This window comes from Colius striatus, chromosome 4 (assembly GCF_028858725.1).
Source record: "Colius striatus isolate bColStr4 chromosome 4, bColStr4.1.hap1, whole genome shotgun sequence".
Taxonomy (NCBI): Eukaryota; Metazoa; Chordata; class Aves; order Coliiformes; family Coliidae; genus Colius; species Colius striatus.
This window is the reverse complement of record NC_084762.1, coordinates 53,733,561-53,750,326: the sequence shown is the minus strand read 5'-3', so window position 1 is coordinate 53,750,326 and position 16,766 is coordinate 53,733,561. Positions and strand designations below refer to the sequence as shown.

The 16,766-nt window shown below is 37.9% G+C and overlaps 1 protein-coding gene across 1 annotated transcript in view; it reads left to right on the top strand.

The window, feature by feature from the left end:
• PRKDC (protein kinase, DNA-activated, catalytic subunit) overlaps positions 1 to 16,766 on the top strand; it is an 85,020-nt gene that overhangs the window by 427 nt on the left and 67,827 nt on the right. The window contains exons 2-21 of the mRNA XM_061996110.1: positions 282 to 358; positions 455 to 547; positions 1,335 to 1,409; positions 3,032 to 3,140; positions 4,311 to 4,423; positions 5,112 to 5,211; positions 5,684 to 5,739; positions 5,831 to 5,861; positions 7,685 to 7,842; positions 8,067 to 8,213; positions 8,960 to 9,124; positions 9,932 to 10,100; positions 11,174 to 11,223; positions 12,339 to 12,476; positions 12,759 to 12,908; positions 13,321 to 13,436; positions 14,039 to 14,198; positions 15,429 to 15,515; positions 15,850 to 15,969; positions 16,337 to 16,496. Of these exons, the coding sequence (XP_061852094.1) occupies positions 282 to 358; positions 455 to 547; positions 1,335 to 1,409; positions 3,032 to 3,140; positions 4,311 to 4,423; positions 5,112 to 5,211; positions 5,684 to 5,739; positions 5,831 to 5,861; positions 7,685 to 7,842; positions 8,067 to 8,213; positions 8,960 to 9,124; positions 9,932 to 10,100; positions 11,174 to 11,223; positions 12,339 to 12,476; positions 12,759 to 12,908; positions 13,321 to 13,436; positions 14,039 to 14,198; positions 15,429 to 15,515; positions 15,850 to 15,969; positions 16,337 to 16,496 (2,274 nt within the window). The remainder of the gene's footprint in view (positions 1 to 281; positions 359 to 454; positions 548 to 1,334; positions 1,410 to 3,031; positions 3,141 to 4,310; positions 4,424 to 5,111; positions 5,212 to 5,683; positions 5,740 to 5,830; positions 5,862 to 7,684; positions 7,843 to 8,066; positions 8,214 to 8,959; positions 9,125 to 9,931; positions 10,101 to 11,173; positions 11,224 to 12,338; positions 12,477 to 12,758; positions 12,909 to 13,320; positions 13,437 to 14,038; positions 14,199 to 15,428; positions 15,516 to 15,849; positions 15,970 to 16,336; positions 16,497 to 16,766) is intronic.

Here is a 16,766-nt window from a genome sequence, read left to right as displayed (position 1 = left end):
CGGGGGAGGGGCGCTCCCTCCCCCCTGATGGCAGTTCACGTGGGTGCATGCCCTCTTCTGCCGACGCGCCCCGAGTGGGCTTTCCCTCGGCGCGGGGCAGGGGCAGAGTCAGAAGGACCCCGCTGAAGCTTTTGTTTTCGTAGCGACAAGCATCAGTCCCGTCGCAGGCGCGAGGCGTCCTGCCCGTGGTGACGGGCCGGGCCGGGCCGGGCTGAGCGTGCCCGGCTGCACGGCGCTGGGACGGAAACCGGCCGCCTCATACCCGCTTTGCTTCCCCGCAGCGCTGCACCTGTCCCTGGTGTTCTCTCAGGAGCATGGCATCCTCGTCTTTATCCACAAATCCCTCAGCATCGACGAGGTGAGCCGGTAAACTTTCAGTTTTTAAAGAGATGCTAAATGAAGGGGGTGTGATATTACACACTTTAGAACTAATTTGTTTTTTTAAACTTTCCAGTTTCGAGATTGCAGGGAAGAGGCATTGAAGTTTCTTTATGTCTTCATGGAAAAAGTTGGTGATAAAGTTCATCCTTACGCCTGTAATATTAAGGTGGGTAAAGGAAAATTTCCTAAAGACCTTTGCAGGATGATTGAAACAATTCCAGTGGTCCTCATACTGTAACAGTCTCATAACCGTCCTTCACCCTTCCCAGTCTGCCTTACCTGTCTCTGGTGTTCTTGTTAGAGCTTAATTGATTGACTTAAATTCGTATGATAGGGAAGTGTGGAATTGTTTCTTCAACTGGAGACTTAATTTTATTAATTTCTCTTTATACAAAGTAGTAGGTATTGATTTTGAGAAAAGTTTTGATATTGAACATAACAGTCATAACTTTTAATTTCTGCAGACTAAATTAACGGTGTAATATTTAAATTTTAATTTTAAATTTCTTCTGCAAAGTTGATGGAAATCACCTCTGAAAATGAGGTTCCTTGAGTGTAGATTACTGAATAATACTGCTTCGCTAAAAATGCTTGATGACACCACTGCACTTCCTGATCTCGGAATTAGTAGCAGCGTATTGTAAGGAATGATAGTACAGAGGTGAAAAATTGGCTATGTGGGCCTTTTGTTACAGAAACTGCACTTTGCTTGAACTGAGATTTGTTATTATGTCAGACAGTGTTGAAGTGTTTTCAGTAAAGCCACTTTCAGGCCTTAACATTTGTATTGCTTTACTCTTTTTAAAAGACCTTAAATTTGTTAGGAACAGATACTTTAAAGAGGTATATGAATACATTGTTATATTTTAATTCCTTTTTCTACTTATAAATATTATAAATTTAAATTTTGTATTTAGTATAATATAAAATTACACCTTTTCTTTCCCATCTAGCAAACTTGTCTTAGTGTTTATACAAAAGAGAGAGCAGCAAAATGTAAAATCCCAGCTCTGGAAATTCTGATTAAGGTAAAATACACTTTATAAATCTCTCTTGTTTCTAGAAAAATTAGAGAGTCTGTTGTATTACTGTATTACATTATCATGCACAAAATCTGTAGTCTGCAGTAGCAAGAGAATAATGATAGTGTAATATTTAGATGTTACTAAGAGACAGGTGTTAACAACAGCTGGTCTTTGATATTCCTCCAGTAGGTTGCGTAGATGTGAGCATGTCATTCTTTCCTCTACTAAAGCAAGACATAATTCTTTTGGGGCAGTTGCAGAGCTTCTCTGTCCTAAGTTTATAGTGGTTCTTTAATGAGAAATTGTGCAGGTCAATTATCTTCTTTCTTAAAATATTTTGTATTAATATAACAATCACAGAATCTTAAAGGTTGGAAAAGACCTCAAAAGATCGTCTAGTCCAACTCCCCTGCCAGAGCAGCACCACCTAGAGCAGGTCACACAGGAACTCGTCCAAGTGGGTTTTGAATGTCTTCTGAGAAGGAAACTCCACAACCCCTCTGGGCAGCCTGTTCCAGGGCTCCATCACCTTCACAGTGGAGAACTTTTTCCTTTTGTTTCTTTGGAACCTCTTGTGTTCCAGCTTGTACCCATTGCTCCTTGTCCTATCATTAGACATCGTTGAGAAGAGCCTAGCTGCATCCTCCTGACACATACCCATTACATATTTGTAAACATTAATGAAGTCACTGCTCAGTCTCCTGCAAGCTAAAGGGCCCCAGCTCCCTCAGCCTTTCGTCATAAGGGAGATGCTCCACTCCCTTCATCATCTTGGTGGCCCTGCACTAAACTCTCTCCAGCAGCTCCCTGTCGTTCTTGAACTGAGGTGCCCAGAACTAGACACAATATTCCAGATGTGGTCTGACAAGGGCAGAGTAGAGGGGGAGGTGGACCTCTCTCAACCTACTGCACACAGGTCTTCCAGGATGTCATTGGCCTTCTTGGCCACGAGGGCACATTGCTGGGTCATGGACATTCTGCTCTCCACCAGGTCCCCAGGTCTTTCCCCTACACTACTCTCCTAAGAGTTCATTCCCCAGCCTGTAGTGGTACATGGGGTGGTTCTTTCCCACGTACAAGACTCTACACTTTCATTAGATTTCTCCCCACTCAACTGTCCAGCGTCTTTGAAAGTTCTCAACGAGTCCAGGTCTCATTGAATGAACACAGTCTTCTGGTGTGTCAACTACTCCGCCCAGTTTAGTATCATCGATAATATATTACGTAGAGTGTGCAAAAGGTGTGGAGCAGGAGAAGGACTTTTTTCAGAAATTTTATTGCTATATGAGACAAGAATAACGTGCTTCCTTAGAATGCATTAGAATTACAGAATTAAAATTATTATACTGTGTATAATTTTAGTGTAGATGATCTGTATCTAGTATATATGATATAAATGAAACATTATAAATCTTATATTTCTACATATGTAGGTACTTTATTGTTAAAAGTAGATTTCTGGCCAGTACTCTTTCCTGAACCAATCACCTTAAATCTGTTTCCTTGAATGACATACTTATGGTGAATTTACACATATGAACTGTTTTGGATTTTTTTAGACCAAGTAGGATTGTGGTAGTAACATTAATGATTTTCCTAAATTTTCTTGTTTTAATATATCTTAGTTGCTCCAAAGTTTACGACATTCCTCTCTGATGGAAGAAATGAAAGTTGGGGAGATATTTAATAAATTTTATGGAGAACTTGCTACAAAAAGTAAAATTTCTGATACAGGTAGGCTTTAGTTTTTCTGTCGATATCCTTTGTTTTATTTACACTCAGTTTCTGTTGGAACATGCCCCATGGAAAGCTGTAATTGTTATTCCCATGGCAAGTATGTTTAAAAATGGAAACTGACATGTTTTAGAGCTAGTAAAGTTTGTCAGGTCTTCTAATCATGATAATGTAGTTAGCTGCTCACATGTGTGAGAAATGCTGACATTGTGTTTAGCGCTGGCAGTTCATACTGAATGTCAGTGTAAGTCTGGTGTCAGACTTCTGATATAAAAGACTATTTGTCTGTCTAATCTGTTGTTATTAAGTCCCCGAATGCCTAAATCCTGAAAGTAATTCCATCTTTCTTGTCGTTGACCAGCTTAATTTTGTTAGGCTCTTTTTTTAAATCCAGGTTCAGTAGTAACTTGGTATAGCTGTGCATTTGAAGTTATTCATAACTGTTTTATAACTGTACACACACCTACCCCTATAAATTTAAGCCTTAAGAGTAGTCCTGGTCCCTCCAGTGGGGTTTTTTATCAAAAGCAGAGGCTGTCCGTCCTTGTCAACGTTCATGTAAACCCCATGCAGTTTCAGTGTGATAGTTACTGCATTGATTACCCCAAATGTGAGCTCATCAGTTCCTGCCTTGTCTAATTGTGTTATTTGTGGTATTAAGCATAGTAATATGAGCTCTAGTTTGATCGTCTTGGCTAGTTACAGCTGAAATCTTGTCATGTCTAGCTCTCACAAAACTGTGCTTGTGTAGAACCATTTAGTCTGAACTCAAGCCTAGAAATTTCTGCTAGCTGTTATCCCTAACAATGATGGTTCTTAAAAGACCTGACGTAACCTCAAGGCCAGCAGCAAACTTGAAATAGTGGTAAATGCTTCCTCAGTGGATATGGCCTTTATTAATCAGCTTTCAAAGCCAGGTTTATAAAGATTAAACGTTTTTCACTCATTAAGTTGAGAGGAGGATGCACTTCACATCGCAGTATATAGAGAGTTATATATGTGTATGTATGTACATTATAAAGTGCTGTTTTTCCCACACTATAATCACCAATTAAAACTAAACCATCAGAGGTGGTTTTCCCATGGCTGCAAGTTGCATAGGAATTACAATGAAAATGTCAAAGTAATGATTTCAGTAAATAATATTTATAATATCAAATTACTTTCTAGTACTGGAGAAGATTTATGAGCTTTTGGGAGTTTTGGGAGAGGTCCAGCCTAGTGACATGATTAACAACTCTGAAAAGCTCTTCCGAGCTTATTTGGGAGAGCTTAAAACACAGGTATGATTGGGATTTCTGTTCAGGCTCTGACATTGCTTTGCTTTTTCCTTAGATGTGAGTAGCGCTATATGCTGGAATACTATTGTAATTAGTACAATGCAGAGGGATCTAACTGGACAATCACAAATGCTTCCTTAAGGACTGTAAAAGTTTGTGTTATCTGGTTCTGAAGAACTTTCAAAGTAAAACTTCAAAGCCATCAGTGGCAGCAATTTAACTAATTTACAGTGAGAAAAGACGGCAGAATGGCACACAAGATTACCGTGGTAGCACCCAAGAAAAGTTTATTGGCATGCAATGTAGTTTGAGTTGGTCTCAACTAGCTGCAAAAACCATGCACTTGAGGTAACTATCTACAGTTCTAATGAACTTCACTTCTCTGTACTCTGCACTTCTAAGACATTAGCCTGTGCTATCTAAGTTTTGCAGTGAGTGGTCTTGGTGGAACATATTTCATGCTTTTCAGAGGATTTCTTATGCTTGTGTAGTTAAACTCACTCACAAATGATATGAAACTTCTGAGTAGGAGATGTTTCCATGGACTTGTGTTCATAGAGGTGCGTGCAAATGTAACTGTATTAAGTTGTAATACATTGTTTCATCTACACTTGTAGGAACTGGGAAGCCTTGGTGTAAATTTATCTTAGCTGCAGGATAATTTTTTTTTCCAATTCTCACTTTTTTTTAGATGACATCAGCTACAAGGGGACCCAAGCTACCTGTCGTAGCAGGATGTCTGAGGGGACTGGTTGCACTCATGTACAACTTTACCAAATCTGTGGACGAAGGTATGTTCTTTTTCTCACAGTGAACTCAGAGCAAACATTTCTCCATGGTAGATGGCTTATGCAAAAGCAAGACGTATCCAGCTGTGTGGCCTTTGTAGTCTGTGTGAAGTGTCAGCATCAGTGTGTTTCTGTACATATATGTTTGAAGTGCTGTTTTCTAAGCAGAGATTGGGCAGCTGTGAGAGCCACATTGAAGCTGGAATGTGATTTATACTGAGATGCGTTCCCTTAGAAGAAGTGTATCTGTTAAGTATGGATATTCAGAAAAATCAGTGATTGTGGTCAATATAGATGTGCATTCTTTTTTCAAATTTCAGTCAGGAAAAGGCACTTCTGCCTCTTAAAATGAGTTGTGTAAGGCTTTCTTTCTGATATTGCTGCTTCATACCAAGCTTCAGATAAAAATACCTTTGTCTTCACTAAAGCTCTTGTGTGTCAGTTGGGAAATACTCATTATTGGATTATTTCACAGATCCTCAGACTGCAAAGGAGATTTTTGATTTTGCAGTGAAGGCAATCAACCCACAGGTAAATCTGCCACGTGTTAATTGTTCTACCTGAATGAATTAACCCTCATGAAGAATAAATCATGTGTGACAAACCTTTTCTGGTATTGCAGGTTGATCAGAAGCGATATGCAGTACATTTAGGTAAGATAGTAAATTATTTCACTTTGTGTTGAAGTAGATACTATGCATAGAATGGTGTCTTCTGACTGGAGTTTGCAGGGGTTCTTTTTCATTATGCAGGGGTTTTTCTTCATTATGCGAGACCGGAGTGACCAGACACCAATATGATGTGCATCAGCTCCATTTTACTGTCACATAATCATCACTTACATACTTTTTCCAAATGCTGTATATGTGCTACAATTCATGACAATTAGTTAATACTAAGGATCAGGCACTATGCATAAGGCCTCGAAGTTTAATTTTTGTAACAACTTAGACACCAACCTCATTGTGCTTAAAATATCACCCCATCTGTTTGTCCTTCAGTTAGTTTTCTCTAACACTAGACTATGGTTATGCTTACCTTACATTTACTTAACTTTATACATATGTTGCAATTTGGTAGTCAAGTGTATGCAATCATACAATGCTAAATTGAATGCTCTATTCAATCTTCTAACAATGCTTAGTTTAATGCTCTATCCTGTCTTCTTGCTTGACCTTGTTTCTGTTACAATCTGCAGTTTCGGTTTCCCCCTTGCTCAAGCTTGCTATCACATAGCCTTCCCCTTCCCCTTCCCCTTCCCCTTCCCCTTCCCCTTCCCCTTCCCCTTCCCCTTCCCCTTCCCCTTCCCCTTCCCCTTCCCCTTCCCCTTCCCCTTCCCCTTCCCCTTCCCCTTCCCCTTCCCCTTCCCCTTCCCCTTCCCCTTCCCCTTCCCCTTCCCCTTCCCCTTCCCCTTCCCCTTCCCCTTCCCCTTCCCCTTCTCCTTTTCCTTTCCTTTCCTTGCCATTCAAAGATGAACTACTGACTTCCTCTGCCTTTGTCTGACTCCATAACATTCATTACAGCCCAGGCCTCAAAAGAAGTTGTTTATTTTCTACTAGCTGTCTTCAGATGACTCTAGTCTTCAGTCTTCTAAGATGATGAAGGAGCAAAGTCGATGTACGTTGTTGGAATCTAAAGAGTTAAACGTGCATTTGGTTAAACTAGGCAAGGTCTAATCGGCTTATGGTCAACAGCATTACACTTGATAGTAACACAAAACCCAAGTATAAGAAGGGAATCATGAGAGAGGGAAGAGGAATATAGCAAATTAAGCGAAAAGGGTGGATTTTTTTTTTTTTTACTGGAAAAAGGAGAAGGAAATTGGGAACAAATGAAGCTTGGAGGAAAATGATAAATTTTCCTGTGAAATGTGAGCGACTCGTGCAGAAATTGCAAAAATGAAGGTTTTGGTAGTAGACCTGTGGCAACTGTGAAGGGCAAAAACCCTCTTAAGATAATCTGTATTAAAAAAAAAATGGTTAAGGATCTTGACATTTCCTTCGTGCCTGTATTTGGAATTGTGAAATTACCTATATTTTGAATTCTTTATTTGTCTGTGTCACAGTTTGATGGAGGAGGGATCTTGAGCATGTGTCTTGACCACAGAAACCAAATCCTTGTGAATTGTGCAATAGAGTACGATTGTTTGTAACAAGTAGAATCCCTTTCTTTTTCACTGTTAATGCAAATTTCTTCACAACACAATTGAACTTCCCGTAATGATGTACTTTAAAAAAAAGAGTGTTTTGGAGGGTTGTCTTTATGCTTATGTTGTTAATGATTGAATACTGATACTGTAGTGGCTGGAACAATACATTTTATACTCTCTGGTTGTGGTGGGTATACCTACCTAAAGTCTTAATGTGGACTCATATAGTCTGGTCTGGTTTTGGAAAGTGTGGAGTCTTATAGTCTGATCTGGTTTTGGAAAGTGGAATCTAAGTCCAGCTTTTAATGAATTGTTTTTAAATTGCAGCTGGTTTACAGTTGTTCAACTGGCATGCTGCTCAGTTTGGTTCCTTGCTCCTAGACAACTATGTCTACCTCTTTGAAGCAATGTGTAAATGGTGTGGCCACACAAATCAGGAGATGAAGAAAGCCGGTCATTCTGCACTGGATTCATTCCTTAAGCAGGTATTGTAACTTAACTGGGATCTCTGAGACCGAAGCAAAGCCAAATTCCTAGAAGTAGTGTGAATATTTGGTGCTTGGAAATTCAGTGAATCTGTTTAACAAAACTGTTTTATTTGAAGTGTTCTGCGTTACAAGCTAGGTATCGTTTAAGACATACTGTAATTTTTTTTGTGGCTTTTTGTCACGTTTCTGCAAATGCTGAAATTTTTGTATCTGCTTTACAGATTTCTTTAATGGTAGCCAAGGATGTGGAGCTGCACAAGAGCAAGTTGCAGTTCTTCATGGAGCAGTTCTACGGAATCATCAGAAGAATGGATTCAAGCAACAAGGAGTTATCCATTGCCATTCGTGGATATGGGCTTTTTGCAGCAGTACGTGCAGGAAACTTAACTTGATAAAGGATTGTACTGAATGGCTTTCAAGCTAGAATTCAGTTCAGTGGTGGATTCACTTTTAGAGCAGAATATTTCTTTTACTGTCGAATTGCTATAATAAATTTCAAGTAATACTTAGGAAAAAAAAAGACTGCTTTTTGACCTCGCTTATGCTAAATACTGTTGGTTTCAAATCATTAAGCATTTTTACATACCCTCTGGTACTGTTTGGTATGCTTTCTGCCTTATGCTTTAGTTTAGGAGTAGTCTTTATCCTAACACAAGTTCAGAATTTGAGCTTGCTGGCTTAACTATTAAATAGTAGTAGTCTGTTAATGATGAATGTTTGAGTCACATTAAGATAAGCTGCTTAGTACTTTAATGCAGCTACATCAAGATTTAAGTGAATATTAGCATCCATAATACCATATATAAGATATTTACAGCCAAATTCTGTGCTTTTCAGAATAGATTTCATATCATGTCACTGAAAGTTCAATTACTTTTATAGTAAATTACACCACAGCAAAGAACTACTGTTTTTATTTCATTGCAAGTATCATGTTTCTCATAGATGTAGCAAGTAGAATACTTAAATTATTCAGATGTATTGAGTTCCTGGAAAAAATTAAAAGATTACTCATTTTAGTGATTGAGAGAAATCTTGGCTGGGTTTTAGTGCTACATATGTTTGCTTGGCTGTACAAAGTTGCTAAATCAGTATTTTTTCTTCTTTCTGTAAGCCCTGTAAAGCTATACATTCTAAGGATGTTGATACCATGTATGTTGAGCTCCTTCAACGTTGTAAGCAAATGTACCTCACAGAAGCAGAAACAATGGATGACCATCTCTATCAGCTACCAAGTTTCCTGCAGTCCATTGCAAGTGTGATATTCCATATAGATACAGTAAGTATCACTCTTCTTTTTATGCAGCTACAGATGTATAAGGAATTAGCAGCTGTGACAGAAGATGTTTCTTAATCTGAAATGCAATGGCCTTTAGCTCCTAGGGGATGGGGAAGACTGTTAGGAGACTACTAGATTTTTTTGTTTTAAATAAAGAAAATGCACAGAATATACTAAGTAAAATGCTTCAATGCATTGTAATGGAAACCATGATAGCAAAACATGAATAGGTTCTTATTATTTTGGGAAAAGCTATTTATTTGGACCTAGCCTTACCCTTCTCTTTATGTGTCTATACCACTCCATTGCTGCTTTTGCTTTTCGTACTGATTCTTAACGTGTTCTTTGAGGGTGACGCTTTCACTTTCCTCTGATGCTATGTTGCCTGTGTTCTAATGAGTGCCTTTCAGACCCTAGCTGGGAAGTAAAGTTGAGGCAGAGAAGAGACTTTCACTTAAATTTTGCATTCAGATTGTTAAGGATGAACAGATTGCACTGCCATGTTATTATTATTTAATTTAATTGGTACTTTCCTTGAAGATTGGTTTCTCTGAAGCAGAAATCTATTCAGGAGCTACTTTCTGTGATGTGTTCAAGGAAACTTTCTTATTCTGTTGAATTTTGGGTTTTTTTTTTTCTATTTAAGATGAATTCAGTTGCTAATTATTTTCTTGTTCTTGGAGCAGGTGACAATAAACTCTTGTAACAAAATATCTTACTGAAATGATTTAGCATAATTCTTCACATTGATACTGAGTTATAATCATTGTCTTTGCATGATGTGTGCTTTGTTTTAATCTCTTCTAGATTCCTGAAGTATACACTCCAGTTCTTGAACATCTAGTTGTGCTCCAGATCAATAGCTTTCCACAGTACAGTGAAAAAATGCAGTTAGTCTGTTGCAAATCTATAATAAAGGTATTTCTAGCTCTCACAGGAAAAGGTCCAGTTCTGTGGAGTTTTATTAGCACTGTGGGTGAGTCTGTGATATTAACTTTATTGTGTTTTTTGAGGGGTTGGGGTTTTTTGGTTTGGATTTTCTTTTCCCCTAAATTGATTCTCTGTATCTAAGAGAAATTATGTGGACTAGCCATTTGGTGTTCAAAACTTTTCCTATTCTCTAATAATGGAAGTTTAGGATTTTTAGTATGTTACCTTACAATGTCTATTGTTAAATCATTTAAAGAATATGTTTAACAACTGTTTTGGATGACAGTGGCCATCATCAAGGCAGGAGAATATTTTTTTTGTAATAATTTATTTAAACACTTACGTTCCTGCTCTGGAGGATTGCGGGGATAAAAGGATTTCACAGAAAAATATACAAAAATTTGTTCAAAACATTTTCAGTTACCCCTACAAAATATCACAGAAAATAGGGTGAGTTTCATCTCTCTTACAAATGCATTCTTCTTATACGTTCCAGAGTTCCAGAGAACTCATACATAGGAAAAGTGAATATTCTGAATATACAGTCAATCAAATATGGTCCTGTGAATGTTACAATGAATGTGTCAGCATTGGCAGTTGACAATTCTAGCAGGCTCCAGCATGCTGACATTTTATTCCAATCACTTTCAGAAATTATTTTAAACTTCTTTCAATTACTTACAGTCTCTGTTTTCTATTTCTGGGACACTCTCATTGTTTTGCCTGTTCTTGGTATGGGATGTGGTGCACGCAAGCACCATGCCACAAGGGAGATGCTGAGTCCATGTCTGTGAAAGTCATTGGGGCTGTTGCCACTTTCAGTATGGGCATTATGGGCAATACCTGGGTCATCACTGTACCCAGAGTCTGGAAAAAGTCAAAGCAGTGTTGAGAAAATGTAGTAAGAGGCAAGTTCAAAATTGGTTCCCTGCAAAACATCCTATTAGACCTCTGGTTTTGGCTATGTTTATCTTTAAGGGAAAATCCATGTTGTTCTGCTTCTCTCTCATGCTGGCAGAATATGAAATAGAGAAGACTGATTTAATTTGTTGCTAATGTAATGAGCGATGTGGATATTGTGCCTTTTTAAGTCTGTTCAGGCAATTTTTTTTGTTTCAGTGCATCAGGGATTGATCAGAATTTTCTCCAAACCAATCACGTTTTCAAAGGTAAAAATAACTGTTTAAACAGATTTATTTAATCTAAATTTCTACAGTCTGCTTTCCTGTTCTTGAAGATGTAGCCCAGTGAACATAGGAAGGCCCAGAGAAGCAAAAATAGTCCTATGCATTTCGAATTGTGGCTCAGTTGTTATTAGCTTCTGATCCCTACATCTACTCAGCATAATGAGAATGTGCCTCTTGCACTGAATGAAAAATTAAAAGGACAGGATATAGACTTCTGTTCTCTGCAGTTCATGTTTGCTCAGGTTGTCTGTGATGAAGTAGATTGTAAGTAAGGTCATTCAACTTTCTTCTAGGTTAATGAATTTTGGACTCCATTGTTATTATTATTGTTTGTGTTAATGGAAGATTTTAAGGATTTTCAGTCCTGTGCAGCAGGACAGCTAGTGTTTCGCAAATAACTGGCTACTAGAAGAGGAAGAGTTTTGGAGATTTTTGAAAGGAGCTGTTTTTCAGATTGGTTAAGTAAGAAAGCTGAACATTTAATGTTTCTACCCGTAGAAGTGAATTTATATTGTGTTTTAGCTTGGGTCAGGTAGAAACATATGCAGTTGTACTGGATGTAGCTGAGATGGAGTTAGGTTTTCCTCACAGCAACTCTCATAGTTCTGTGCTTGTGTTTGTAGCTAGAAAGGTGTTGATAATACACCAGGGATTTGGCTACTGCTGGGCGTCAAGGCTATTCAACATTCTCTCCTTCACTAGTAGATTGGGGAGGGGACAAGATCTTGGGAGGGAACATAGCCAGGACAGCTGACCTGAACTAACCAAAGGGATATTCCATGCTATATGACATCTGCCGAGCAATAAAAAGTAGAAGAAAGGAGGAGGGTGAAGGCACTTCAGTGGGGCTCGTTGAAGCCATACTTCTGCGAAGTGACTGGATGTCACCTGCTGATGAAGTAGAGAATAAATGTTTTGTTATCCTTTGCTTCTGTGTGCAAACTTTGCTTTTGCTTTATCAAACTACTTTTACCTTATATTCTGTCAACACTGTCCTACCAAGGAGGGGAGTGATAGAGCAGCTTGGTGGGCACCCAGTGTCCAGCCAGAGTCAACCCACCATAGCAGTGTTTATTAAAAATATTGTGTGCTTTCAGGATTTTTTTGGAAGAGAAACTTCTAGATCAGAAGACTCCCGTGAAACTGGAGAGGTTGAGACAGGGAGATGGAAAGTACCAACATACAAGGACTATCTGTATCTCTTTAGATGTCTACTGAACTGTGACACAATGAAGGTAAAAGCATAGTTAACATGGAAGTACAAAAGGAAACATAATCCTGAATGTTTTCACTGACTTTCTAACCTCTGGACTTCTTCCAAAACTCATGCTGTAGAAGAACTGTTTCTTGATCTTAGTTGGGTTTTGTGGCTGATAAATGAACTGAACTGGGATTAATTTGGTCTTATGTAGTAAAGAAACATCAAAAGTTGAATTCTTTTAATGATTCAGATTTTGTTTTGTAAATTCAAGAAATAATTTTGTCTTTTGAACTGTTAATTCTTTCCTCCCACAAAGGAATGTGGTTTTGAAGATGAAAACTTTCTTACTGGAAATTCGCCACTGCAGTCCCTGAATCACTTGCTATATGATGAACTTATAAAATCTATTTTGAAGATCATTGAGAAATTGGACCTGACTGTTCAGAAGGTGGATGTTAACGAACAGGTGAGACTGTTAATTCCTGCTGTTGTATGGGAACCAAAATCACATTCCCTGTTTTGCTTTCATTATGCTTAGACAGCTCCTTATAGTGTTCTTGAAGAAACATAGTGACAAAATGTTGTACTTATTTCTGAATATTGCATTGCAGTGTTAGGAGATGGAAATTGAAGCAGAATCTGTTACTTTAGATTCCCTACTCTGGTATCTAGAGGTTTTCATTTTTCTACTTTCTTTCTTCTTAGAAGCAAGCATTCATTTTATTTTCTTTGAATTAGTGATATGTTGATTATTAGTCCTTTTTCTGTGTCAGAATAGCTAATAGCAACTAGAAAAGTTAGAGCCAGACTTCTAATCAGGGGAAAAAAAAAGGTGTAAATGCTTTCTGTTCACAGATCTAGTGTTCTTTTATTTTCAGGGTGAAAATGAAACTGACAGTACTTTGAGTGGGCCTACTTCTGACCCTGCTTCAAACCTTCAGCCCACAAAGCCAACAGACTTTATTGCCTTTATAAATCTAGTGGAATTCTGCAGGTATTAGTATGTTTTTATGGAATTTGGAAGTTAAAAGGTGGTTGGAAGAATTTTGAAGTGAGGTTTATTTAAGATGCCTGTTTCTGACCATATTCCAAAATGCACAAGATGATTAGCAAGGAGACAGTGTGGCTCAGACATTTGGGTCATAAGTATACACATACTAGCTCATAAGCTCAGATTTTCTGGTCTGTATTTCTTTAAAAAAAATACAGTCTCTTTAAGACTAGGATTGGCCTTTAAGTGAAAGGTACAGCACAATTTGCCTGTAGAGGTCCAGTTGATTTCCCCAGCAATACTGCAGTGTCAGTAGTGAAATGTGATATGTGAGTATGCGTGTTTAAATTCAGTAATTAGATATCATGAAGAAGAAATGTCTTTGCACTGCAAAGAAAAAGAAAAAAATTCCTATACTTGCCTCAGAAGGCAGCATGTAACTATTCCCTTACTTTCCTTGGAGCTGCTGTGTTACAGCAGTACTCTTCTTTCTTGTGTTCACTTGAAAGTTTGAAAAAAATGAAACAAATATTTTATTCAGGTTGTGGTTTGATTTGGTTTGGGTTTTTTAACTTCCCTATATGTTTTCTGTTCATCTGTTTTAGAGAGATACTTCCAGAGAAGCATGTTGAATACTTTACACCTTGGGTATACTCCTTTGGTTATGAGCTCATTATACATTCAACAAGGCTACCTCTCATTAGTGGATTCTACAAACTGCTTTCTGTTACAATGAAAATTGCCAAGAAAATAAAATACTTTGAGGTGAGATCTCTTTTTCCCAACAGAGGGGTAACGTGTTAACAGCGGTGCAATTCTTTGTGTATAGTCTTTTATGCACTGTGGAAAATTACAGAATCTTTTCAGTTAGAAAAGACCTTTAAGATCATCAGGTGCAACAACTAACTTCACACAGCCTCGCCCATCACTAAACTATGGCCCCCTGCACCTTATCTATGTATCTTTTAAATATCTCCAGCAATGGTGAGTCCACCACCTCCCTGGGCAGCCTGCTCCAGTGTTTAACACTCTCAGTCAAGAAGCTTTTCCTAATATCTAATCTGAACCTCCCTTGGTGAAACTTGAGGCTGTTTACTCATGTCCTAAAGAAACAGATCATTCAGACTGTTACCCAGTTGTTTCAAATGTTTTTAGCATCCTATGCTACTGTAGTTACAAATACATAGAAAGTCAACACTTACACTAGAAGCCCGGTTTCTTAAGAGATACTATCCATGTGTAATGCTCTTTCTGAAAGCCTGAACTGGCTGAAGAAAGGGGTGGAAAATAGTCTTGCAGTGCAGGCAGTATGAAAGATAGCTTGCATGTCAGAAACAATTTAGCCATAAGAGCAGAGACATGTATGGGTTAATTACCCAACTTCTGGGATATACTTGTATTCCACTCACTAATTTCCAGAGAAAATGTGATGCTCTATTGGTGGATGTGTAGGCAAGCTATTATAAGGTCATGTTGCTTCATCCCATTATGTATGTAGCCCACCACAGAACCCAAAATGGTCCCAAGATACTTCTGGCAGTGGCACTGAGTGAAGCAGGTTTGGGAATCTCATTGGTGTAGATGCTGTTGAGAATTGCCTTTTTTAATTCCACCAGCATTCTTGCCACCTGGACATCCACTGGTTAGAGATGTTTTTTTGTTTTATGGTTCGTTACATGAGTGGACAAGGAGAAAATGAAGCCATTGAAAAGTTATTTTTCAATTGTACCTATCTTGCTTATTTATATTACTCTTGCTTATTTATAATATATGTAATACTAAGTGTATTTCAAAAAGTTGACCTTTGGTGCATCTTGTCAATGTTAGTTTGTAACATCATGTCACTTGAGAGAACACCTGTATGTTTCAAGTTTTCACTGATGCTAATTTCCTCTTGAACAGGGATGTATGTATTCTGAGTTGAACTTATGCTTCATGTTTGTACTGTGTACTGTGTTTTTTTGTTGTGTTGACTTGTGGGTTCTGTTTGATTAGGGTGTCAGTCCAAGGAGTCTCAGAAAATCTCCTGAAGACCCAGAAAAGAGTTCTTGCTTTGCACTGTTTGTAAAGTTTGGAAAAGAGGTAAGTGATTTTGCTGGCTGACTCTTAGTCTGAGTATAAACATATATCAAAATTGTATCTTCCAAGAATGACTTCTGTGTACAATAGAAGCATTCCAGCTCTTTGAATTATGTGACATAGTGGGGATTTTAGATCTTCTTCTGTGTTTTACTTAATGTCAAGAGTCACCTGTTCATGTACATTTGCATAATAACTCTGGACATTAAATACTTGCTGGTAACTGTCTGCAGGTGAATGAAATTCCAGTATTGATTTTGAGCTGTTTATTTTACATGGATATAGATATGCAAAATCAGATTTATGATTGTTCTTGATGTATTTATCTGAATTTTAGGTTGCAGCAAAAATGAAACAGTATAAGGATGAATTGTTGGCATCCTGTCTGAATTTTTTGCTCTCTTTACCACATGACATCATCATGCTTGATATAAAAACATATATTCCTGCATTGCAGGTGAGTCAAAGTGATGTGCTGCTAACACTTTTCTAAAACACATCCAAAAATTCTGATGCAAAGTTAGTATCCTGTTGAGCATTTAAGATCCACATTGAGTTTTGTATTGCCTTCAGTGAAGCAGAATACAGATAAGTTGACCTTTTGGATAGAGGTAAACTTTTTGCACTAAGATGACTCTGTTAGTACCTGTGATATAATATGTATCTCCTGTGCTGATCTTGAGTGAGATGTTGAAAACAAACAAAAATTACTAAAAAAGAAGGTGTATTATATCCTAAATGTTTTTAAATATGGGGAGGTTTTACCTTTGAATAATAGTAATCAATGAAAACTAAAGACTGATGGTTGTATATTTGACACACAGAATTCATTTAAGCTGGGCCTTAGCTGTGCTCCAATGGCTGATCTGGGATTGGATGCTTTGGAAGACTGGTCAGCTCATATCCCCAGACATTTAATGCAACCTTACTACAAGGATGTTCTACCTCTTCTTGATGGTTTTTTGAAAAACTCTACATCTACAGGTATATACAGGCAAAAAATTCTTAGTCTTGAGGGAGAGGAAAATAATTTTTTTGAAGTTACACCTAGAGCAATGGATGTGACCTACTTTTTGAGTAAATTCTTCTCTTCCTGTGGCTGAAACAATATAACTTCTCTTACCCCTGAAATATACCCTTTTCTTAAACTACAATTTATTTCTTACTGATAAACAATCAGTAATTGTAGTCATTTTATATACTACTTGCCCATGGCTTGTTCTTTGTATCCTTGAATCAGCTTAGTTTTCACTA